The sequence below is a fragment of the Pan paniscus genome, chromosome 12 (genome assembly GCF_029289425.2).
Source record: "Pan paniscus chromosome 12, NHGRI_mPanPan1-v2.0_pri, whole genome shotgun sequence".
Classification (NCBI taxonomy): domain Eukaryota; kingdom Metazoa; phylum Chordata; class Mammalia; order Primates; family Hominidae; genus Pan; species Pan paniscus.
The window spans coordinates 117,720,970-117,747,013 of NC_073261.2; the positions used below are offsets into that span (position 1 = coordinate 117,720,970).

The 26,044-nt window shown below is 37.6% G+C and overlaps 1 protein-coding gene across 23 annotated transcripts in view; it reads left to right on the top strand.

Moving 5' to 3' along the window:
* Window positions 1-26,044, top strand: part of KIDINS220 (kinase D interacting substrate 220) — a 115,766-nt gene that overhangs the window by 41,585 nt on the left and 48,137 nt on the right. For all 23 annotated transcript variants that reach the window (XM_055108282.2, XM_034952570.3, XM_057301352.2 and 20 more), the window contains 11 exons: window positions 2,094-2,271; window positions 4,872-5,036; window positions 6,038-6,217; window positions 7,282-7,447; window positions 9,739-9,890; window positions 10,066-10,355; window positions 16,329-16,469; window positions 17,004-17,247; window positions 17,416-17,504; window positions 19,254-19,398; window positions 25,312-25,474. In XM_055108282.2, coding sequence (XP_054964257.1) covers window positions 2,094-2,271; window positions 4,872-5,036; window positions 6,038-6,217; window positions 7,282-7,447; window positions 9,739-9,890; window positions 10,066-10,355; window positions 16,329-16,469; window positions 17,004-17,247; window positions 17,416-17,504; window positions 19,254-19,398; window positions 25,312-25,474 — 1,913 coding nt within the window. The remainder of the gene's footprint in view (window positions 1-2,093; window positions 2,272-4,871; window positions 5,037-6,037; window positions 6,218-7,281; window positions 7,448-9,738; window positions 9,891-10,065; window positions 10,356-16,328; window positions 16,470-17,003; window positions 17,248-17,415; window positions 17,505-19,253; window positions 19,399-25,311; window positions 25,475-26,044) is intronic.

Consider the following 26,044-nt stretch of genomic DNA (forward strand, 5'->3'; position numbering starts at 1 on the left):
AAAACAGGGAGTCACGAGTCAATGTGTTTGTGTTTCATTTTGCCATGTTACAACATTATTTTAAAACATAAAAGCACCTCCCCCCTGTCATTACCATGTTAACATAATGTCATATCAAAGAAAGGAAACTTTAATATTAAAAACTAGAAGACATAAAAAGTCAAAGAAGAGTTTTCAAAATGGAATATATGTAGCTTTCTAGAAAACTTCTTATAATGCCTGTTTTTCTCAATCTGCCATTGACTCATCTGACACTGGTCCCCCAATTTGCGATATAGAACCACCAGACTGTATCCTTCAAGGTTCCATATAGCCTTGTTAATTATATAATATGCTATCTTAAGTAATTGCTTTATAGTCATTAATAAGTTTCCTGAAGGCCTCTGCCTTGGTATTCTTTTGTGTGTTGCTGTGCCCAGAGTCAGCACATGATACTTGTTGACAAATACACATGATACTTGCAGCAGTTGTTCATTCATGAACACATTCTTACTGAGGACGGGTAAAGTGCTATCCTGCTAGAATTTGGGATACAAACTTTTAAAAGTCTTGAACCTGGATCTTCATAGAGAATTTCATAAAAACAATTTTAAAAGTGACGATTAATGTTATTTTTACCTTGCCCGTCACTGCTCTCTGATTATTTTCAGCCTGTCAGCAAAGTATGCTAATATCCTCCCTGCATTTATAGGAATTTTGTATCTGGCAGAAATGCTGCTGCTACTGTTTTGTCTTCTCACAGGTCTGGGGATGAGAATTGGAATTGAGATGGGAAAATAAGATGAAATTGGGTTTGGATATGTTTAGTTTGAGGGCTGATAAGACATTCAGGAGTCTGTGGCCAGTAGACATTGGGAAATCTAGTACTGGAATCTGGGCAAGAAATCAAGGCTGGTGATGGAAATTTGGCAATTACTTACTAGGATAGAGAGTTGCATGGGAGCGACTAAGATGATCGGTGTGAAGAAAGATGAAAGCTGAAGTCAAAATGGACTTCTCTTATGCTGTGTGTCATACTGCAGTTTTTAAATTGTGCATGTTTATCCAGTCTCTTCCTATTACGACATAAGCTACTTAAGGTCAGCAACTATTTTGTCTTACATCTTTATATCCTCCAAAGTACGAAGCACAGAGCCTTACATATAGTGAGTCTGGTGCATAGTTATGCTACCACATTTTTTAGGACATGGGAGGAGAGTCTAGAAGATGAAAAGTTCAAGATAAGGTCGTGCCTTGGAAGCCACAGGAAGAATGTGTAGGTCATTTTCATTTAGTGTCCTGGAGATCAGTGTGGATGAGAACTGAGAATTTAATTTGTCAAGGTGTTTGTGAAGTAATCAATAGGAGAGCACTTTGCAGCCCGAAGAGGACTTTTGAAATTTACATGTTAGCTTTCATTAGTGTTGGATGTGAACACTAATGTGATTGGAGATGCTAATAAGGAGAGAAGGTGGGTTGATAGGGAAAAGTGAAAGGTGAGGAGAGTGGAAAGGTGAGGAGAATGGAAGAGGAGAGGAGAGAGTCGGAGGAGGATAGGTGTACATAGAGGACTCAGGTGGAGAATGTAGAGTGATGAGATTTAAGGGTTCACTGTGGCAAATGGTTGACAAAGGTCATGGAGCTGACAAGATCACTTGTGTTAGATGGCTGTCCGCATGGATTGTAAAGCTTTCTAGACAAATGAAGAAAGCTGTGAAATAGAATTTAAATTAGTTGAGGAAGGTAGTTGACATCCTTGGACAATAAATATTTGGATGATGGAGGGATACTAATGAAGTGGACCCATGGTCTAGGAGGAGCTGCAGGGAGAAAGCCTGTTGCTTCTCCTCTTTCACTGAGTTAAGGAAAGGGGAAAAGAATGACCTTCATTCTAGAGGGCTGTGGGAGAAACAGTATCTGAGCAAAGCTGGATGAGGAGCTACAGAAGGATATTATGGGGAAGATAGAGATAAAAATTCATATTATATATGTGCTTTATATGAAAAATAAGAAAAGTTCAGATTTTGTTATTTTACAGAAACATGAAAATTGTTACTGTCTGCATACTATATATAAAGATAAGAAAGTTCAAGTTTCGTACTATTATTTTACAGAAAGGAGATACTCCCTTGCATATTGCTATTCGTGGAAGGAGCCGGAAACTGGCAGAACTGCTTTTAAGAAATCCCAAAGATGGGCGATTACTTTATAGGCCCAACAAAGCAGGCGAGACTCCTTATAATATTGACTGTAGCCATCAGAAGAGTATTTTAACTCAAATATTTGGAGCCAGTAAGTATTGAGTTTTGCTCCTAACTGAGCTTTTAAATAATCGATGTTCCATTAAAGAATATGGAAAATAAGGCCAGGCATGGTGGCTCATGCCTGTAATCCCAGCACTTGAGGAGGCCGAGGTGGGAGGATTGCTTGACCCCAGGAGTTTGAGACAAGCCTGGGCAGTATAGTGAGACCTCATCAAAGACTAAAAAATGAGCTGAGCGTGGTGGTGTGCTTGTAGTCCTAGCTTCTTGGGAGGCTGAGGTGGGAGGATCTCTTGAGCCAGGGAGATGGAGATTGCAGTGAGCCAAGATCACACCACTGCACTGGGTCTCACTCTGTTGCCCAGGCTGGAGTACAGTGATGCAATCATAGCTCACTGCAACCTCAAATTCCTGGGCTTAAGCGATGCTCCCACCTCAGCCTCCTGAGTACTTGGAACTACAGGCCCATGCTACCACACCCAGCTGATTTTTTTTCTTTTTTTGTAGAGACGAAGTCTTGCCATGTTCCCTAGTCTGGGGCTGAGTGATCCTCCCACCTTGGCCTCCCAAAGTGCTGGGATTACAGACATGAGCCACTGTGCCTGGCCATGATTCTATTTTTTTATGACTTTTTGTATTTTAAAATATTTTTTCTTATTATAATAGTAATGTGCACTAATTACATTTCAAGAATGAAAACATGAGTATAGCAGAAAGTGAAAATTCCCCATTACCCCCTATCTCCCAACTTGTAATTGTTTAAATGACCCTCCAGGCTTTTCTTTATGCTTATAAAAATGTTACATACTATGTATATAGTTTTAAAAAATAAAAATTGAGTTATAATATGTTACAAAAGCTTAAAGTGTCATATTTTAATTATTGCATAATTTTTCGTACATTGAGTTCGCTATTGGTGAATATTTAGTTTGTTTTGCTAACAACTAGTGCTGCAGTGAACACCTTTGTACGTATATCCATTGACTCTTATTTTTAGGATTTTTTTTCTTTCTTTTGAAAATATTATTAGAGATTTAGGGGGTACAATTAGGATTATTTTCTTAGGGTAAATTCCCAGAAGTAGAATTGCCAAGTCAATGGATGCCCATAGTTTTGATAGACTTTCCAAAAAGGTTGTAAAAATTTCTTCTCCCTCTGGCAGTGTAAGATACCACAATTCCCCACAAGCTTGCTAGCACTGGGTATTTCCAGCCTCTTACTCTTTGCTAATCAGATAAATAAGAAAAGAAAATCTCATTTCAATTTGTGTTTTAAAATTATTAGTGAAATTGAGATCTTGTAATATATTCATAGGCTATCGCTTCTCAGCCTTTTGGCTTAGATAATGTGTAATATGTTCATAGGCTATTTGTATTCTTGCCAGTTTCCTTTTTGTATCCTTTGCCCACTTTTTAGTTTTTAATATTTTTAAAAAATTGATGTAAGAGTCTTTCTGTGTTATGGATATTGATCCTGGGTCTATCCTATGTGCTGCATTCCTCTCCCCCGGCATACTCTTGGTTGATGGTCATGGATTTTTATTCCTCATTCAAAAGTTTTACATTTTTGTAGTTTATTCATTAGTCTTTTCCTGCAGTTCTGGCCTTAGTATTACATTGCAAAAGAAAGGCCTTTTTAAACAAAGATTTTTAAAGTTTTTCCTATATTTCCTTCTAGTACTTCTATGGTTTTACTTTTTTCTACTTAATTTTTTAATGTTTCAGAAAATTTTGTTAAGGCTATGAGGTATATAGCATTTTAATTTAATTTTTTTCATGAATGATTAAACTTTCCCAACACCACTTACTAATTCATCCTTTCCTGCCTTATTTGAAATGCCACTTATGTTAATATCCTATATGAGTTCCAGAATGTTCAAATTATTGTTTTATATTTTTATTCTTCTCCAGTGACAGCTACCCTTCAGTAGTCTTTAATTTTTTTTTCTATTCTTACACATTCTTCTTTCCTTTCAATTAAAACAAAATTCTCATGGATTTTAATTAGAACTGCCTTAAAGTGATAGAATAATTTGGGAGAATTGCTGAACCTTTCTTCCTGGAATCATAAAATGTTTCTTTTTCTATTATTATCTATTATGTTCTTCAGTAACATTTTACAACTTTCTTTGTATAGGTATTATACGTACTAAATTTATTTTATATGCTTATTTGTGTTAATCATATTTTATCGATTCTAAAATGCACAATGTTCCCATAATTTAACATCTCTGAAATTGGAATGTGTCTTGTAAGTGATGGACAAGAAAGCATGATGTCACAATTTGGCAACATTTTGTTCTTTCTTAGTTATAAGTTATACATAAAAATGATGTATCATATAATTAATAAGTATCAAGTTCTATGAAATATGATAGTAATTTAAGAATATCTGAAACTTTTTATGAAATACGATAGTAATTGAAGAATCTCTGAAACTTTTTTTTTAAGTTTTAAATCAGGTAGCCTTCCAAGTCAGAATAGGCTCAGAGACTCCCTGAAACTGTCCCTACATGGGTATAAACATTTGAAATAATTTTTTTCTCTCTAATCAAGGAAACAATGAAAATAGTGTTCATTTCTAATAGTAATGCCACTGTTTAATGTAAGATATGGTGTGTTTTAATTACAGGACACTTGTCTCCTACTGAAACAGACGGTGACATGCTTGGATATGATTTATATAGCAGTGCCCTGGCAGATATTCTCAGTGAGCCTACCATGCAGCCACCCATTTGTGTGGGGTTATATGCACAGTGGGGAAGTGGGAAATCTTTCTTACTCAAGAAACTAGAAGGTAAAGGGCTTGCTTGTACAAAGTCTGTATATATAAAGCAAGGTTTTCTCTGGGGATTTTTCTGAAATAAAGAGGAAGACCACTTTCTGTATAAGCATGTGTGTTATATGGTTTACTGAGATGAACTCCCCTCTGGTTGGTCCTTCACACGGTCATTTGAGTTCTCTTTCTAAAGCAGATCCAATTGTGTGATAACCCCACATAAAACCCTTGCTGGCAAGTTTTTTTTGGGCCCTTCACAGACTTGTCAATTTGCATGGTCCCACCTGCCAGCACCACCTCTGGCATGTGCCCCAGCTTCAGTCACAGAGGACTGTTTGCTCTTGCGAGAACAGATCAGATGTGTTTCCCAGGTTGCTCCCTCTATTAGCAGCTCCTTAGCTGGCCTCACTAGCACCCACCCAACATGCATGCCTTTTGCTTGGCAAAAGCTTACTCATTCTTCAAGGATAGGTTTCAGTATTGCCTGTAAAATTTTCCCCAAGTTTTGTACAAAGAATTACTTGTGTGGGACTCCATTGGGCTCAACATGCACCTTTAAGAACAGTATTCTCAAATGTGATCGGAGGGAGAAGGGATGAGAAGGATCACAGTGGAATGGTGGTGATATGTAGTTTGAAGATATAGGGTATTGTTTTTATTTTTGCATGTGGAAACAATATGCATATGCATAATATTTGTTGTTTGTGTTAATGCAAACCAGAAAAAACAAATCTCAAGAAAATCTTGACAGATGGGAGTATATGAGAAGGGGTTTTGTACATCCTCCACGTGAAGCAGGAGAGGGTGGCGAGTCAGGCCTAGCTGTGGTCCTGGGGGTGAGATGTTCATCTTTGGCAAGAGAACACTGGGTAAAATGGTTAAGTGGCAGTATTCCATCCAGGGACCTACTAAGTGTCCAATAAATGTTTACATTGAAAATGTGAAAACTGCATATTGAGTTAAAAGTTGTATTTCTTAAACAAAACAGGAATAAGGTTTCGTATTAAATTCTCTTTCAGACGAAATGAAAACCTTCGCCGGACAACAGATTGAGCCTCTCTTTCAGTTCTCATGGCTCATAGTGTTTCTTACCCTGCTACTTTGTGGAGGGCTTGGTTTATTGTTTGCCTTCACGGTCCACCCAAATCTTGGAATAGCAGTGTCACTGAGCTTCTTGGCTCTCTTATATATATTCTTTAGTAAGTCTTTGCTTTTTATCTTTTTCAAAAATGGAGAAAACGTTCAGATTCATAGATAAAGAAAAAACATTTTCTTTATCTGTCTTTTAAAACCTGTATGTGATTTTCATAATTGGGTGAGAAAATTGATCTTTTTGCTACTCCATAAATTTTCCTAAAGGAACATTGCTCACAACTTGGCTGAAGTAGCTTATAAACTAATGTACTACTTGTTAATCTTGAAGCAAGAACCTATATTATTATACTTACTCTTTTTGTTAATTAATGATTTATATTTAAATCTTTTTCTGGGCCGGGTGCGGTGGCTCTCACGCCTGTAATCCCAGCACTTTGGGAGCCCAAGGCGGGCAGATCGTAAGGTCAGGAGATCGAGACCATCTTGGCTAACATGGTGAAACCCCGTCTCTACTAAATATACAAAAAAATTAGCCGGGCAAGATGGCGGGCGCCTGTAGTCCCAGCTACTCGGGAGGCTGAGGCAGGAGAATGGCGTGAACCTGGGAGGGGGAGGTTGCAGTGAGCCGAGATGGCGCCACTGCACTCCTGCCTGGGCAACAGAGCGGGACTCCATCTCAAAAAAAAAAAAAAAAAAAATTCTTTTTCTGAAAAGAAGGCTTCAAAGCCATCATTGGTATGCTCTTGAGCATTTTGACCATGTCTGTACTTTTAATTTTATCTAAAAGCAAAATAAAAAAATATAATATAATCCCTATTCTTGGGGGTGTCTTCAGTTGCAAGAAAGGAAATAGATTTACTGTTAGAGGAACTGATAACCAACTTTACCAGTTGCGAATAGTGATAAACCCAAGGTGATTTGCATTTGAATCTGAACTGCAGTTATGTTTCTGTTTAAGGCATGTTTTAGTCAGTTTACTTTTCATTTTTCATATCTTCTGTATCTTAGGGGAGGTTAATGGAATTCTTTGAGGAGTAGTTAGGAAATAGTATGGGACCATAGGAAGCTATGTAAGCTTAGCTCTCATTACTTGATATTTGATCTTTGGAGAAAAGATCTGCTTGACTAGTGACTGCTTTGGATAACTTTTTTAAATTGTGAATTTCAGTTGTCATTTACTTTGGTGGACGAAGAGAAGGAGAGAGTTGGAATTGGGCCTGGGTCCTCAGCACTAGATTGGCAAGACATATTGGATATTTGGAACTCCTCCTTAAATTGATGTTTGTGAATCCACCTGAGTTGCCAGAGCAGACTACTAAAGCTTTACCTGTGAGGTGAGTTGTACCATTTGACAGAAGAAATCTTCAATGAGATTCAGAAAAAAATATTTTTCACTTCGGAAAGTTTATGGGGGCCGGGTGTGGTGGCTCACGCTTGTAATCCCAGCACTTTGGGAGGCCGAGGTGGGCAGATCACCTGAGGTCAGGAGTTCGAGACCAGCCTGGCCAACATGGTGAAACCCCATCTCTACTAAAAATACAAAATTAGCGGGGGCGTCATGGCACATGCCTGTAGTCCTAGCTACTTGGAAGGATGAAGCAGGAGAATCGCTTGAACCTGGGAGGCACAGGTTGCAGTGAGCCAGGATCGCGCCATTGCACTCCAGCCTGGGCGACAAGAACGAAACTCTGTCTCAAAAAAAAAAAAAAGTTTATAGAATATAATTTCTCAATGTATGTTCCAAAAAACATTGGAACCTTTTACATACAAAAATAAAAACATGCCCTGGTCAAATACTGTGGGAAACACTTCAGATTATATATCCCTCTTGTACGTTAAAGGATCAGAGGCACCTTTCCATAAAGAAACCTGTTTAACTTTTATTTACCAAATTTTATTTAAGCATAAACCTTTTCTCCCTGTTATGTCACCTGTTACCATCTTTTGGAACACACTTTGAAGAGAGCACTGGATGGAGGAGGGGTCCAGCCACTGGCCTTGGTCCCCAGAGAGCTTCCTGTTGGAGACCTGGCCATTCCTTATGTGAGCGGTTAACCTGGGGAAACCCAGATCCCCTCTCTGAGCTGTGCTTTTCTCAGCTCAGGAAATATATTCACATGTCTATCTAAAATTATTATTCATATTAAGTAGGAAATTTATGAGAAAAAAGAAAAGATGAAAAATGTTTAAGTCCAGGAATAAAGGAAAGGTAGAGGGCTCCAGAGGACAGTGAAATGAAAAACAAAAAAAAAAGCTAGAAAATTAAAAGCAAAAGAAATTCAATGGAAGTAAGCAATGTAAGAATTTAAAATGTATTAAGCCAGATGTGGTGGCTCACACCTGTAATCCCAGCACTGTGGGAGGCCAAAGCGGTCAATTGCTTGAGCTCAGGAGTTCAAAACAAGCCTGGGTAAAGGCAAAACCCCATCTCTACAAAAAATAGAAAAATTAGCTGGGTGTGGTGGTGCATGCCTGTAGTTCTAGCTGCTTGGGAGGCTGAAGTGGGAGGACTGCTTAAGCTTGGGGGGTTGAAGGTACAGTGAGCCCAGATCACGCCACCGCACTGCAGCCTAGGCGACAAAGTGAGACCCTGCTCAAAAAAAAAAAAGCATTAAAAGATGAAAATTTTTTAGTTATAAGAAAAAATAAGTGTAATTTAAGATGAAAATAAATAAGCCAAACCAGATAAAATATTAAAACTGAGTATAAGAGAAAAATAAAGGTAAAAACTTTTAAGTAACTAGCATATAGAATTAAGTATTAAGAAAAGGATTTAAAAGTGAAAAAGTTAAAAGGAAAACAATAAAATAATTGGGGGAATATTTTTACAGAAAATAAGGAAACCAGTCTAAATTAATGAGGTGGTATTTTTTTTTTTCAGTTAGAACAATTAAAGTAGCATCATCAAGACCACACAGTATATTACAGATTGTATTCTGAGAGCAATGCTTATCTACTGGACTGAGATGAGAGTTTAATTTAGAGATGGAAGGGAGAAAGGAACTAACAGAAATAATAATGATTCAGAGACTCAGAATACAAATAATTCACTTAATTTTGAAGATCAATTGTGAAGAGAATATTTTACAACTATTTCTCAATCCCTGGTAGATGTGGAAGCTATAAATAAAATAAGCCATGCTAAAACTTGAGTTTTTAAATGGTATTACTGGGCTTGAAATTCTTTAATGACTGTAATTAATATTTTTTCAGGGTTAGAGTCTCTTTCGTTGGTGTTAGAAAACTTTCTTGTGCAACTCTTGGTGGCCACATCATGACACGTGTGTCACCTTTTAACCACTATGTCATGAGATCTGTTGGGGTGTCTTGATACTCCACATCTAAGTTCTGGCATAACTTTCCCCCGCCTGTCCTTAGTCAGAATTACTTTATATGGCCCTGCACATTTCACTTTTGTTACTGTTTTTTCCTAAGAAAAGTATGTAAGATTTTAGAAGTGGAAGCTACCTAATTACAAATTCTTTTCCCTCCTTGGAATTTAAAAAACAATATTTTGAAAGAGACAAAAAGAAAATAAAGGGTAAATGATGCAAAGATGACATACATTGAAGTTATTTGTTACTTTAGATACCAAAGTAATGTTTGATTTGTTCTTTTCTTCAAGGTTTTTGTTTACAGATTACAATAGACTGTCCAGTGTAGGTGGAGAAACTTCTCTGGCTGAAATGATTGCAACCCTCTCGGATGCTTGTGAAAGAGAGTTTGGCTTTTTGGCAACCAGGCTTTTTCGAGTATTCAAGACTGAAGATACTCAGGGTAGGATTTCCTTCCTTCCTTCTTTGTGTGTAAGGGATGGGGGTGGGATAGATGTTCAGTTTATTTTCATGAAAACACACCTTGAACATTAGACTCATCAGGTATTGTGAGTATAATGTTAGGATTTTCTAGATCCTTGATATGTTAATTATTAAAACCATTTGTTGCATTACAGGTAAAAAGAAATGGAAAAAAACATGTTGTCTCCCATCTTTTGTCATCTTCCTTTTTATCATTGGCTGCATTATATCTGGAATTACTCTTCTGGCTATATTTAGAGTTGACCCAAAGCATCTGACTGTAAATGCTGTCCTCATATCAATCGCATCTGTAGTGGGATTGGCCTTTGTGTTGAACTGTCGTACATGGTGGCAAGTGCTGGACTCGCTCCTGAATTCCCAAAGAAAACGCCTCCATAATGCAGCCTCCAAACTGCACAAATTGAAAAGTGAAGGATTCATGAAAGTAAGCACTCATTGGTTATTAGAAAAAATTGTAATGCGAATATGTTGCCACTGCCATGCTCATTTGGGCTTTAGGAAGTACACTGTCTAAATGTTAAAGTGTTGCATTTATTTTAGTTTAATTTGTTCATTGATTCATTCGTTCATTCAAGACTATAATTTAAGGTAGTTTTAAGTTCACGGTAAAATTTAGAGGGAAGTGCAAAGATATCCCATATACCCACTTCCCCCACACATACACAGCCTCCCCAATTGGCACGATTACCCACCAGAGCAGTACATTTGTTACAATTGATGAACTTGTAATCACCCAGCATCCATAGTTTACACATCCAACGCTGACACATGATAATCACCCAGCATCCATAGTTTACAGTAGGGTTCACTCTTGGTGTGGTACATTCTGTGGGCTTGGACAAATGTATAACATGTATCCACCATTATAGTCTTATACAGAGTAGATTTATTGCCCTCAAAATCTTCTGTGCTTCACCTCTTCACACCTGTTCACCCCTCCCTCCACCCTCCTCCCTAACCCCTGGCTACCATTTCTTTTTACTATCGCCATAGTTTTGCCCTTTCCAGAATGTCATATAGTTGAATCATACATGTGTAGTCTTTTCAGATTGGCTTCTTTCACGTAGTCATATGCATTTAAGTTCCCTTCATGTCTTTTCATGACCTGCTAGCTCATTTCTTTTTAGCATGGCTAATGTGCCATTGTCTGGATATATCACAGCTCATTTATACATTTATCTACTGAAGGACATCTTTATTGCTTCCAAGTTTTGGCAAGTATGAATAAAGCTGCTATAAACTTTTGTGGACAGGCTTTTGTGTGAACGTAAAGGATTTGAAAACTCCTTTGGGTAAATACCAAGGCGTGTGATTGCTAGATTGTATGGTGTTTCGTTTTGTTAGAAACAACCAGACTGTTCTGAGGTGGCTATTTTGCATTCCCACCAGAAATGAATGAGGCTCCTGTTGCTCCACCTCACATCCTCACCAGCATTTGGTATTATTGGTGTTCTGGATTTTGGCCATTCTGTTAGGTGTGCAGTGGTATCTTATTGTTTGAATTTGCATTTCCCTGATTACACATGTTGTGGAGCATATTTTCATGTGCTTATTTGCTATCTGTATGTCTTCTTTGGTGAATTGGCTGTGAAGGTCTTGGCTTATTTTTCAGTCAGGTTGTTCATTTTCTTATTGTTGAGTTTTAAGAGTTCTTTGTGTATTTTGGCTAATGGTCCTTTATCAGATAAGCTTTTTGCAAATATTTTGCTCCATTCTTTTGGTTGCTTTTCATTCTCTTGACAGTGTCTTTTGCAGAGCAGACATTTTTGATGAAGTCTAGCTTACTAATTCTTTCTTTCATGGATCTTGCTTTTAGTGTCCTATCTAAAAAGTTAACACCAAACCTACGGTCACCTAGATTTTATCCTCTGTCATTTTCTAGGTGTTTTATACTTTTGCATTTAGGTCTGTGAGCTATTTTGAGTTAATTTTTGTGAAGTGTGAATGTGTCTAGATTCTTTTCTTGCTTGCTTTCTTGCTTCCTTGCTTCTTTTCTTTTTTTTTTTTTTTTGTTTCCAGTTGTTCCAGCACCATTTGTTAAAAACGCTATTTCTTGCATTGTATTGCCTTTGCCGCTTGTCAAAGATCAATTGACTATATTTGTGTAGGTCTGTTTCTGGGCTCTTTCTCTTTGTCTATTCGTTTGCGCATACCACACTGTTTGATTACTCTAGCTCTATTTTCTTGAAGTTGGGTAGTGTCAGTCCTCCTATTTTGTTCTTCTCCTTCAATACTGTGTTGGCTATTCTGGGTCTTTTTCTCCTCATATGAACTTTTGATTCACCTTGAATAACTTGCTGGGATTTTCATTGAGATTGCATTAAATCTTTAGGTCAAGTATTGAGTCTTCCTACCCATGAACATGGAATATCTCCTCATTTATTTAGTTCTTCCTTGATTTCTTTCAAGAGTTTTGTGGTTTTTCTCATATAGATCTTATACATATTTTGTTAGATTTATACCTATTTTGTTTTTTGCAGTGTTAATATAGATAGTAATTGTGTTCTTAATTTCATGTTTGACGCTGATATATAGGAAAGTGATCAACTTTTGCATTAATCTGAAATCTTGCTATAATTGTTTGTTAGTCCCAGGAGTTTTTTTTCATTGTGGTTCTTTCGGTTTTTCTACATAGAGAGTCAAGTCATCTGTGAACTAAGACAGTTTTCTTTCTTTCTTCCCAGTCTTCATACCTTTTATTTCCTTTTTTGTTTGTTTGTTTTATTGCATTAGTTAGGACTTGCAGTACTATGTTGAAAAGGAGTGGTAAGAAAAGGGACAATCTTGCTTCGTTCCTGATCTTAGTAGATGTTCTCATGTTCTCACCATTAAGTATGATGTTAACTACAGATACTCTTTATCAAGTTGAAGAAGTTCCTCTCTATTTCTAGTTTACTGAGAGTTTCTACCATAAATGGTGTTGGATTTTGTCAAATGCTTTTTCTTTATCTAATTATGCAATCATGTGATCTTTCTTCTTTAGCCTGTTTTTTTTTTTTTTTGAGACGGAGTTTTACTCTTGTTGCCCAGGCTGGAGTGCAGTGGTGCCATCTCAGCTCACTACAACCTCCACCTTACGGGTTCAAGTGATTCTCCTGCCTCAGCCTCCCAAGTAGGTGAGATTACAGGCATGCAACACCATGCCCAGCTAATTTTGTATTTTTAGTAGAGACGGAGTTTCACCATGTTGATCAGGCTGGTCTTGAACTCCTGACCTCAGGTGATCCACCCTCCCTCCTCGGCCTCCCAAAGTGCTGGGATTACAGGCGTGAGCCATTGTGCCCAGCCTAGTCTGTTGAAGTGATGGATTACATTAATTGATTTTTGAATGTGGAACCGGCCCTACCTACCTGGCATAAATCTCACTTGATTGTGGTGTATAATTCTTTTTATACATTTTGCATATGATTTGCTAATATTTTGTTGAGGTTTTTTGCATCTATGCTCATGAGATATTTATTGGTTTGTAGTTTGCTTTTCTTGTCAAGACTTCGTCTGCTTTGGGTATTAGGGTGATGCTGACTTCATAGCATGAGTTAGGAAGCATTCCCTTTGCTTCTGTCTTCTGAAAGATCCTATGTAGAGTTGGTATAATTTCTTCTGTAAGTGCTTGGTAGACTTCATTAGTGAACCCTCTGGGCCTGGTGCTTTCTGTTTTGAAAAATTATTATTGATGCAATTTCTTCAATAGATATAGGCCTGTTCTTGTGAATTTTGGCAAATTATGTCTTTGAAAGAACTGGTCTGTTTATCTAAGTTATCAAATTTGTGGGCATAGAGTTGTTTGTAGTATCCCTTTATTATCCTATTTTTGTCCATGAGGTAGGTCTAAAGTGGTAGCCTCTCTTTTATTTGTTGTTTTTCTGAATTTGTGTTTCCTCTTCTTTCATCTTAGTTAGTCCAAGGCTTATTGATTGTGTTTATCTTTTGAACTAACTAGCTTTTGGTTTCATTGTTTTATTTCTGTTTTAGTTTTTATTATTTCTTTTCTTCTGATTACTTTGGATTTAATTTGCTCTTTTTCTAGTTTCCTGAGGTGGAAGCTTAGATTATTAATTTTATTTTATTTTTATTTATTTATTTTTTGAGACAGAGTCTCACTCTGTTGCCCAGGCTGTAGTGCAGTGGTGCGATCCCAGCTTGCTGCAATCTCTGCCGCCTGGGCTCAAGGGATCCTCCCACCTCAGCCTGCCGAGTAGCTGGGACCACAGGCTACACGCCACCACACCTGGCTAATTTTTGTAGATATAGGGTTTCACCATGTTTCCCACACTGGTCTCGAACTCCTGAGCTCAAGCGATCCACCCACCTTGGCCTCCCAAAGTGCTGGGATTATAGGCATGAGCCACTGCACCCAGCCAGATTACTGATTTTATATCTTTCTTCTTTACGAATATATGCATTCAGTGCTATAAATTTTCTTCTCAGCTGTTCTTTTGTTGCGTCCCACAAATTTTGATAAGTTGTGTTTCCATTTTTATTTAGTTCAAAATATTTTAAAATTTCTCTTGAGACTTTTTTCTTTGACCCATGTGTTATTTGGAAGTGTGTTTTTAAATCTCTGCATGTTTTGGGATTTTCCAATTATCGTTCTGTTTTTGACTTCTAGTTTAATTCCACTGAGGGAAGACATTGTATGCATGATTTCTATTTTAAATTTGTTATGGTGTGTTTTATGGCTCAGAATGTGGTCCATCTTGGTGAATGCTTTATGTGAGTTTGAAAAGAATGTGTATTCTGTTTTTTTTTCTTTTTTTGGATGAAGTAAGTGTAGGTGTCAGTTATACCCAGTTGATTGATGGTGTTGTTGAGCTGAACTGCGTCCTTACTGGTTTTCTGACTGCTGCATCTGTCCTTATAGAATGGTATTGAGGTCTCAAGCTATGATAGTGGATTTATCTATTTCTTCTTGCAGTTCTGTCAGCTTTTGTCTTACATATTTTGATTCTCCTTTCTTAGATATATAAATGTTTAGGATTATGATGTCTCCTTAGAGAATCAGCTCCTTTGTTGTTATGTAATGCCCCCCTTTAATCCCAGTTACTTTCCTTGCTTTGAAGTCTACTCTCTCTGTCTGAAATTAATATAGTTACTCCCCCTCTCTTTTGATTGGTGTTGGTATAGCTTTCTCCATTCATTTACTTTTAATCTACGTGTGTCTTTTTATGTAAGGTGAGTTTCTTGTAGATAACATACAATTAGCTCTTATTTTTTGATCATCTCTGACATCTCTTTTAATTGATATCTTTAGAACACTGACGCTCAAAGGGATAATTGGTTTTGATGGATTAATATCTATCGTATTTGTTACTGTTTTCTATTTGTTGCTTGATTTTTGTTCCTATTTTTGTCTTCTACTCTTCTTTTTGTCTTTTATGCTTTTATTGAGCATTTTTTTATGATTCCATTTTCTCACCTTTCTTAGCATATCAGTTGTACTTTTTTTTAAACTGTTTTTTTTGAGTGGTTGCCCTAGGGTTTGCAATATGCATTTATAACTAATCCAAGCCCACTTTCAAGTAACACTATATCACTTCTCAGGTAGTTTATCTTATAATAGCAAAGTAATCCTAATTCCTCTCTCCCATCCCTTGTATCATTGTTGTTACTAATTTCATTTACATTTATAAGCATACATAATATGTACATTATACACACACACACACACACCCCACCCCACACACACACACACACACACACACACACATATAAGCTTACGTAATCAAGGAGTGGCCACTTCCAAAGTGTTTACATATATGTAGAACCAGAAACCAGCAGTCCTTTTATTTATTTTGAGTTCTATTCCAGATTTTTCCAGTGGAAATACATATTTGGATTGAGAAACATCATAACAGTAGCATGTTTTTATAAAATAGACTTTTATAAGTTATTCAAAAGAGTTAGCAACTACTTTCTAATAATATAAGTTCCTCTAGAGCCCAGTAAAGAGATCTGTTTTTAAAAATAGCAAATTGAACCACCAAAATAAATAATACAGGATTTTGTTTTTCAAAGTGAAAGGTCAGATGCCATCAGGGAGCCAGCAGCAGTGTAGTGCTTTGATCATTTGGATTTGCATCCAGATCTGAATCTTTTCACATTCAGAGCCTCTAATCTTGGCAAGTTAGTCACTCAACCCAGTTTGTTCTTTTTAGAACAGATATGGTAGTGTCTATCCCACAGTGTCATTCTGAGGATCAGCTGCTGTAATTTATGTGTAGTCACTTGGTAAATTGTGAAGCACTCGCTCTTATTTTAAGTGGAAGCACAACTGGCAGCAAGGACTTTGAATGTCTTCTGTTCCTATTAGATGACTTTCTATCACGCTTTCTAAGAAATATGTTTAAGCTTCTTGGATCTTCCTTCAGTGCTTTCTATACCTTCCTTTGCAATACAGGTTCTTAAATGTGAAGTGGAATTGATGGCCAGGATGGCAAAAACCATTGACAGCTTCACTCAGAATCAGACAAGGCTGGTGGTCATCATTGATGGATTAGATGCCTGTGAGCAGGACAAAGTCCTTCAGATGCTGGACACTGTACGTTCGCGCCACCTCAAAAGCCGCCATTGTTATGTTGTGGCACTTGAGAGAATGTTTGACTTCACAAATATCTAAAAATAGAACGGAATTGGTTTTTGTTTGAGTAGTTCCTATTTTGTGATTTTTCTTTTGTAAAAACAACCATTCTTTATACAGAAATGTAGCAAGAATAAATGTTTAGTCACAAAGATATTTAAATAATTTTAGCTTAATGGCACTGTGAGAAAAATGAATAGAGCATCTGTATTCATGAATGTTTCTCATGTGCATTGATTTACCTCTTTAGCAGACTGTAAATGTCTGAAAGAAGGACAATATTAATTTTCTTTGCAGGTTTTATCTATGTCAGATGACAACAAACCTAGATTGAGCTGTCAGTAAAATTTGCTTTTGTGCAGAATAAGTTTTGATGAAAAGAAATAGTAGTTTAGAAATATTGTCACCAAAAGGTAGCACATATTTTGAAGAGATGCCTTATTCTTTTGGACAATTTAAAATGTATGTCACAACTGTACATTTCTTCTGCCACAGGTCCGAGTTCTGTTTTCAAAAGGCCCGTTCATTGCCATTTTTGCAAGTGATCCACATATTATCATAAAGGCAATTAACCAGAACCTCAATAGTGTGCTTCGGGATTCAAATATAAATGGCCATGACTACATGCGCAACATAGTCCATTTGCCTGTGTTCCTTAATAGTCGTGGACTAAGCAATGCAAGAAAATTTCTCGTAACTTCAGCAACAAATGGAGACGTTCCATGCTCAGATACTACAGGTAAAGCTCAGGCTCCTAAAGTACTTTGAGTTTGAAATAGTTTTGTAGTTTCTTTATGGTGACTCTCCTTTTTACCTTGAAAAATATTGTTGTTATTTCACATTTCTTTAAATATCATATACAACAGAATTTTGGTGTAAGTGATGCTGTCTTGATAAATTATTTAAGGGATACAGGAAGATGCTGACAGAAGAGTTTCACAGAACAGCCTTGGGGAGATGACAAAACTTGGTAGCAAGACAGCCCTCAATAGACGGGTAAGATGCCATTGGCTTCGAGCTGTATGTTTGTATTGCTATTCATTTGAATACAAATAAAGATGATGCCACTTAAATAATACTTTGTAAATATTGCATTAAACGCTTCAAATAAACATTATCATTGAATTTCCTTTCAGCTTCATGTGTTTCAGGGAATGTCTGCACCTAGAACCCTAAGAACTGTACTTCGTATAGGGGTCCCAACCTGTACTCAGCCCAGGTGCTGCTCCTGATCCCTGGGATCTTAAAGCTTGCCAAATGATTTCATCCAGGGTTGAGAACCACTCTATTCATTCCTGGTCAGGTTGAGCTATGCCTGTTGCCACCATAGCAGTAGGGGAGAAAGGTTTGTAGTGTGAGAAAACTCCTGGCTTTGTCTTCCTGTTGGCCAGCCTTCCCTAAATGCTTGTGGGACACTCACTCTTTTTTCTCTACCACATAGTAATTTGTGTCCTTCCCAGCCACTGGGGGTTTCTCCAAAACATTGGTTGTCCCTGACCTCCCCACCTTATTTGTATGGAACAAGGGCATGTTCTGTGTATATGTCTGTATGCATATGACAGGAAGATATTCACTTGCAGGGCAGTTGTGACAATGCCACTCACACTCAGTGAAGTTGGGCTAGTATTGGCATTATGTTTTTTTCTGGTTTGCTACCATTAAGTTTGGATGTCTTACTTTTTAAAAAAATGTCTTCAGTGACATTTTGATTTTATGCCTCTACCCTTTGCAGATATGGATGCAAAGTTAATATGATGAATGACAGTTGACAGCACTAAATTCAGAGGCGCATATAACTTACCATTTTTAATTTCTTTCCTGGCACCCTTGGGTGCCCCATGGTTGCATCCATCCTTCCCTTGCATCGGGACCTTAGACAAGAGCACACCTTGGTTGTACCTGTTCCCCCTTTTATGAGATGGAATTCCTTTAGCCCACCCACCCTGAACAGTGCCTTTCGTTCATGTGGCGATGTGAGGATAGTTAGAGAGGCTGTCCCTTAGTTTTCACATACTTTAAAATAACCTAAACATCAGGCCAGGTGCAGTGCTCATGCTTGTAATCCTAGCACTTTGGGAGGATGAAGTGGAAGGATCACTTGAGACCAGGAGTTCAAGACCAGCCTGGGCAATATAGTGACACCCTCTACATAAAATAGAAATAAACACATTAGCTGGATGTGGTGGTGCATGCCTGTACTCCCAGCTACTCAGAAGGCTGAGGTGGGAGGATTGCCCAAGCCCAGAACATCCAGGTTGCAGCGAGCTATGATTGCCTTACTGTACTCCAGCCTGGGTGGCAGAGAGAGACCCTGTCTAATAATAATAATAACCTAAAAATCAAAATGCTGAATCCTTCAAACCAGACAAGGGCTTATTTGCTTTATTACTTAAGGGTTTCTATAAATAGCCAGACCCCATGGAGTTTGAATATCATTCTCTTTACACAATTCTGCCTACTTATAATCTTAAAAGCATTGAGCTTCCTCTAACTGTACCACTGTAACTTAAAATGCATCTGAAGCTAAACTATAGCATTTCATGCAGTTGCTGCAAATATGACTTTACAATTGCTTTATGAAGATTCTACCTCACAGATAATAATAATTTATTACTGTATGATATTCCTCTTTGACTAAAACTTTGGATTTTTTTTTTGTTATAAACATTTATTAACATCTCAAAAAGCCTTAAGTTCCTAGACTGGACGCGTGGGTTCCTTCTCACTGACGACGTGCTGTTTCAGGACACTTACCGAAGAAGGCAGATGCAGAGGACCATCACTCGCCAGATGTCCTTTGATCTTACAAAACTGCTGGTTACCGAGGACTGGTTCAGTGACATCAGTCCCCAGACCATGAGAAGATTACTTAATATTGTTTCTGTGACAGGTGACTTTTGTCTCTTATTGTCTATGATAGATAATAAGCTTTAGCATTCACAAAACCATTTAATTTCAGAAACAAAGGTATGTATTGTGTGTATATGTTTACATTGCTGAATACTGGCTTTATTTGTATTAAGTGCACTTAGTGAAGTCAGTTTTAGTTTTGACAATGAAAAGTCAGAACTGATATTATCAACTGTCGGCTGTATACCATTATTTTAAAACTTTATTATTTAAAAAATCTTTTGCTTCAAGTTTTTCTTTCACTATAAAGATAATTTTATTCTGATTTGTATTACTGAGTATAAACTTATAATTTAAAATGTTGAAATTCAGATGTTATATGCTTTTTTTAAAATTTTCATATGATATTTCGAATAAAAAATATTGACAATAAAATTGAGGGTTATTGCCCTGTGCCTGAAGTCCCTGCATGGAATTCTGCCTTGTGAATTCCTCCTTGCTCATAGCTTCAGGGCAACCACATAAATACTTGTAATTTAGTTTGTAAAATATATGTCTCTTTGCAGGGTATTGGTTGGTACTTTGTAATATTTACTAGTGTTAACTCTATTATGATAGTTATACTAGAATTGTGTTTAATATTGTTGGGGTTCATGCTGTGAACTGTATTCCAAGTGAGGTTGTATCTAATATACTTACAATATTTTTGGTACTTAAGTTCCTTTAAGTGAGTTCTCAAGCCTCACTGTATTTATGTTCAACAATGGGAATGTTTTAGTATGTTATCAACATATATGTATTCATTTAACAAATGTGTAGCGAGTGTCTGCCTTATGTCAGGTAACATTTCTGGGCATTGTGGAGATAAGCAGTGAACAAGATAAAGTCTCTGCCCTAATAGAGAAAACCAAAAGATATAACGTCACAGAATGATGTGTGTCATGAAAACAAGACTGTAAACAGGAGATGGCCTTCCCTCTCACTCGAAAATTACTTCCATCAACACACAGATTGTTGCTCCCTTCCCAAGAAAAGCTGCTCTTGACTGTGCCTCTGCCTCTAGCTACTACCCCATTTCTCAGCAAAGCTCCTCAAAAGACTTGTCTGTCCCTGTGTCTCATATTAATCTCCCTCTGTTTTCTCTAACTTATTCCAATAATCTCTTGCTCTCAGTTCAGTAAAATTGCATTTTCAAGGTCACCAATGGCTTCCATGTTATAAAATTCAGTGGCCAGGCCAGTGCTCATCTTATTTGACCCCATTAGTGGTGTTTGACAGTGTGTTGATCACTCTTCCTCTTTGAAAAATTTTCTTCCTTTGGCTTCCAGAATGCCACACCGACTGGATTTCCTCCTTTTGCGCTGGTGGTTAGCCTTCATCTCCCTTTGCCATTTAGCATTGGAATGCCCTTGGGTGCGTTTCTTGGAGTTCTCCTTTTCTATCTAGACCTGCTACCTTGGCGACCGCATTTACTCTGAAAGGCTTAAATGCCATCTATATGCCAGTGACTCTCAAATATGTATCTTCAGCCCTATAGCTCTTCAGTTGCTTGTTTGACATCTAATGGTGTCAATATATATCTGACACATAATATGTCCACAATTGAATGTTTGATTCTCTGACTCAAACTTCATCCATCCATGTCTTTCCTATCTATTAATCCAACTCTTTTCCAGTTCCTTAAGTAAGAAAATCTTGATCTTTCTTTCATATACTACCACCAATCTACTAGTAAATTCTGTAGCACTGTTTTCAGGCTATTTCCAGAAGATGAGCACTGTTCACCATTTCTGGCATACCACCCTCATCAGATACATTATCATATTCTACCTTTATTAATTATGGAAATAGTCTAACTGGTCTCTACTCCTGTCTTTTTCTCTCTACAGCCTATTCTCCATACGGCAACCACAGTGATTCTTTTAAAATAGAAGCCAGTCATGTTATTCTCTGCTCAGAACTCTGTAATGTGTCCTCATTTCACTGAAAACAAAAATCTAAGTCCTTATAGTTTCCTACAAAGCCCTTTATGATCTGACCTTCTGCATCCCTTCCTCCTTCTGACCTCATCTCCCACCATTCTCCTCCTCCATCCCTTACTGACTTCTTTGCTGTTCCTTGAAAATGTCAGATATGCTCCCATCAAAAGGCTCCTCCTGCAATTGCTATTTCTTCTGCCTGTACAGATTGTTCTTTGGATATATGCATCATGGGGTTTCTCACTTCCTTTTAAGTCTTTGCTTAAATGTCAGCTTTTCTACAAGATCTTCCCTCACCATCTCGTATAAAATGACATCTTCTTTGGTATGCCTTGCGTTACCTGTTCCCTGCTTTGTTTTACTCAACAGAAAAAATCACCTCTAATTCACTACATCATTTACTTTTTTGTTTGTTTGTTTCTTTGGTTTTTGTTTGTTTCCCCTCAGTAGAATTTAAAATCCACCTGGCAAAGGTTTTCTATCTATCTTTCTTTCCTTCTTTTTTTTTTTTTTTGAGACAGAGTCTCACCCTGTCTCCCAGGCTGGAGTGCAGTGGCATGATCTCGGCTCACTGCAACCTCCGCCTTCTGGGTTTAAGTGATTCTCCTGCCCCAGCCTCCCGAGTAGCTGGGATTACAGGCATGTGCCACCATGCCCGGCTAATTTTTGTATTTTTAGTAGAGATGGGGTTTCTCCATTTTGGTCAGGCTGGTCTTGAACTCCTGATCCGCCCGCCTCAGCCTCCCAAAGTGCTGGGATTACAGGCATGAGCCACTATGCCCGGCATTCTATCTGTCTTTCTTATTGCTGTTTTCTCAGTACCCAGAACAATGTCTAGGACACTGTTGTTGAATGACTAAGAGACCTGAATGAAGTGGGAACTGAGTTTTATATCTGTCTTGAGAAAAGCATCTTAACAGGAGGAAGAGCAAGTGTGAAGGCTCTGGGGTGGAATTCCAGCAACAGCTGGAGGCCAGTGTGGTTGCACTTTGGGGATCAAAAGAGAATAGTGGGAAGTATGTCAAAGAACTAGCCACTGGCTGGGCACACTGGCTCACCCCTCTAATCTCAGCACTTTGGGAGGCCGAGGCAGGTGGATCACCTGAGCTCAGGAGTTCAAGACCAGCCTGGCCAACATGATGAAACCCCGTCTTTACGAACAATACAAAAATTAGCAGGCGTGGTGGTACACACCTGTAATCCCAGCTACTCAGGAGTCTGGGGCAGGCGAATTGCTTGAACCCAGGAGGCAGAGTTTGCAGTGAGCCGAGATTGTGCCACTGCGCTCCAGCCTGAGTGACAGAGTGAGACTCCATCTTAAAAAAAAAAAAAAGAAAAAATCTAGCCCCTGGGTAGTTCACTTTGAGGCTTACAGGCCCCAAATCCATAGGAAGGATTTTGGATTATATTTAGACATTTTCAGACACTCTAAAGAGGACCAAATTAACATCATTTAATAGTTGATACTGAGATACACATTTTTAAAATAATGATGTTTACACATTTCGGAATAGAAAGAAAATATCTTCCTAAAGCCACATTTCAAATGTACGAATTTCTCTAATATTATTCTGACTATACAGTAGACTTTCCAATTGTTAAATCAGAGATATTTGTCTTTTATGTCTCATCAAATATAACTCTGCCTATGAAAAATTTCTAAGTAAAATTTTCATTTTATAAAAGCCCCTAACACCATTAGTTTCATTGCCTAAAAGTGCTATGTTGAAAAATAACTTACAGGTTTAAATCTGTATGTTTAATGAAATTTTGATTTCTTTTTTTGTGATGTTTTCCATTTCATTGAGTAACATTAGTTGGAAGTGTGTAGGGAAATATATTTTATTGGAAAGGATAGAATTTGAAGGCAAAAGACTTGGGTTTGAGTCACGGGCATGTTACTTCTTAGCCTCTTGAATCCCCATTTCCCATGTATGCAAAAGTGTATGTTACCCGCCCAACACCATGCAAATAGTTGTTGCTATTAGGAAAGTCATTCAATAGAGAGATTAATATCAGAAAAGAATTTGAGGTTTTAGTAGATAAATATTGATAAGTATTTAGTTGAGTGGTTTCCTAATTAAAAATTGTGCTGTATCAAATGTACTTTATTTTAAATTTGTTTTATTGGATTATTTTAGAAGATAAGATTAAAAAGTTATCTTAGACATATTCGTTGTTCAGAATTTTCTTTTGATATTGCTTTCTTTTTAGCTAATTATAGGCTAGATATATTCTTAGGATAGAATATTTATTTTTATTCACTGATTATAGGCTAGATATATTCTTAGGATAGAATACTTATTTTTATTCACTCATGCTTTTTTTTGTTTTTTTTTGAGACAATCTCGCTCTGTCCTCCAGGCTGGAGTGCGGTGGTGTGATCTTGGCTCACTGTAACCTCCATCTTCCAGGTTCAAGTGATTCTCCTGCCTCAGCCTCTCGAGTAGCTGGGACTGCAGGTGCCTGCCACCACGCTCGGCTAATTTTTGTATTTTCAGTAGAGGCGGGGTTTCACCATGTTGGCCAGGCTGGTCTTGAACTCCTGACCTCAAATGATCCTCCCACCTCTGCCTCCCAAAGTGCTGGGATTACAGGTGTGAGCCACCACACCTGGCCTATTCACTCATACTTTTAAAATAGTTTTCCAGTTCTCTCTGTCTACCGGTTCCTTCATGACTTTGCATGCATGCATGGTGCATTTGCTGTTCCTTTTGTCTGAATGTCCTCACTCTGCTTCCCTTGTCTCTGCCAGCCCGTGCCTTCCCACCAGACTAACTTGGGTTCATCCTTCATCGCTTAGTTCTAGTGGTTAGTTACATTCTTTTTTTTTTGTCTTTTTCTTTTAAGTAGTTAAGGAAATCTTCCCTTAACTGCCGCTTCTAAATTTGGTGCTCATTTTCTCTTTTCACACAGCACTGTGTGTATATCTCCAGCATAGCCATATCTCCATCAATGCTCACGTCTCACCTTCCAGGGAAGAGGAATCCAGCCATGAAAATATAATTTCTGTGTATGAGCAGATTTGCTGAGGAAGTGAGGGCCTGGTGATATAGGAAGAATTGGATTAGGGCTTATATATCTATATCTATATGTATATCTATATCTATCTATCTATATGTGTATATCTGTTAGTAGTAGGGAAAGGAATAACTCATATTGGAACTAAAACAAATAGGTATCTTAGTCTACATACAAACAAAATTGATAATGATGAAGTAAAATTGACAATGTTTGAAAATTTAACAACAGTATCAGCAGCTCAGAATTTCTACTAAATCATGGTGAAACATGATACAATGAAACAAGGCATCCGTTCTGAAAGTTTGAGGATTGCGACTGTCTACATGTACACAAGCCTAGTGGTAGAACAGCAAATCAGAGTCCTCAGAAAATCCCAGCAATAGACAGGGTTGTTTTAAAATACGTAAATAATAAATATTAGAAACATTACAACTCAGTTGGTAGGTTACTTACATAGACCACCCTTAGTATGTGAAAATGAAAGCCTGTGGGATTGCCCATTCATCTATAATACAACGAGAATGGACTGGCATATTTGGATCTGTTTATAGTCCATCAATAGGATCTCAGCAGATGGCACTTTAGAGGATTGGGGTCCATTGTGGGTGAATGGATGTTCTGCTCAATGATCGTGGGTGACGTTGAACTGTGTGACACAGTTCTGAAAGATGTTTGCCTGCATATACGTGGTCGAAGAAGTATATCTCCCCAGTGGCAAATCAAACAACCAAAAAATTGCTTTAGAATTAAAATTGTGTTTAAGCCCTAAAAGCTTTACTTAATGCAGCTCTTTGGATTTCAGAAGCCATGGCAGTACTAGATTTGAATTTGTAGTATAAATTAAATGGTAAATTTTAGAAATTTAAAATATTTGTGAATATACTAAATGTTTTACTTAACATACTATCACACATCTGTTAATTTTAAAATGCTTTTGTATTTTTTAAAAGGACGATTACTGAGAGCCAATCAGATTAGTTTCAACTGGGACAGGCTTGCTAGCTGGATCAACCTTACTGAGCAGTGGCCATACCGGACTTCATGGCTCATATTATATTTGGAAGAGACTGAAGGTATTCCAGATCAAATGACATTAAAAACCATCTACGAAAGGTACCTTTTGTGACCTCTTTGTATTTTACTTTATTTTAGGTTGAGTTAAAAAAAAAAAAAAAACGCGTATAAAGCAGACAATACAAAATAATATGTATAAAATGTATACTCCTGGATTTAATCATTCTTATTAATTCCATTATAATTTTGGAGTTGTATTAGCACAGGTATATATCCTGTCATGTAAAATCTATGACTTTATTTGGACAAACTTTTCCTTTTTCAGGTATATAAAGTTTATTTAAAATTTTAAAAAATTTTTTAGAAACAGGATCTCTCTCTATCACCCGGGTTGGAGCACAGTGGCACAATCATAGCTCACTGTAGCCTCAAACTCCTGGACGCAAGTCATCCTCCCATCTCAGCCTCCCAAGTAGCTAGGACTGTAGGCGTGCACCAGGACTCCTGGCTCTTTCTTTTTATTTTTTTGTAGAGGCAGGGACTTGCAGTGTTGCCCAGGCTGGTCTTAAACTCCTGGGCTCAAGCATTTCTCCTGTCTTGGCCTCCCAAAGTGCTGGGATTACAGGCGTGAAACACTGTGCCCAGCCTTAGTGTATAGTTTATATACAC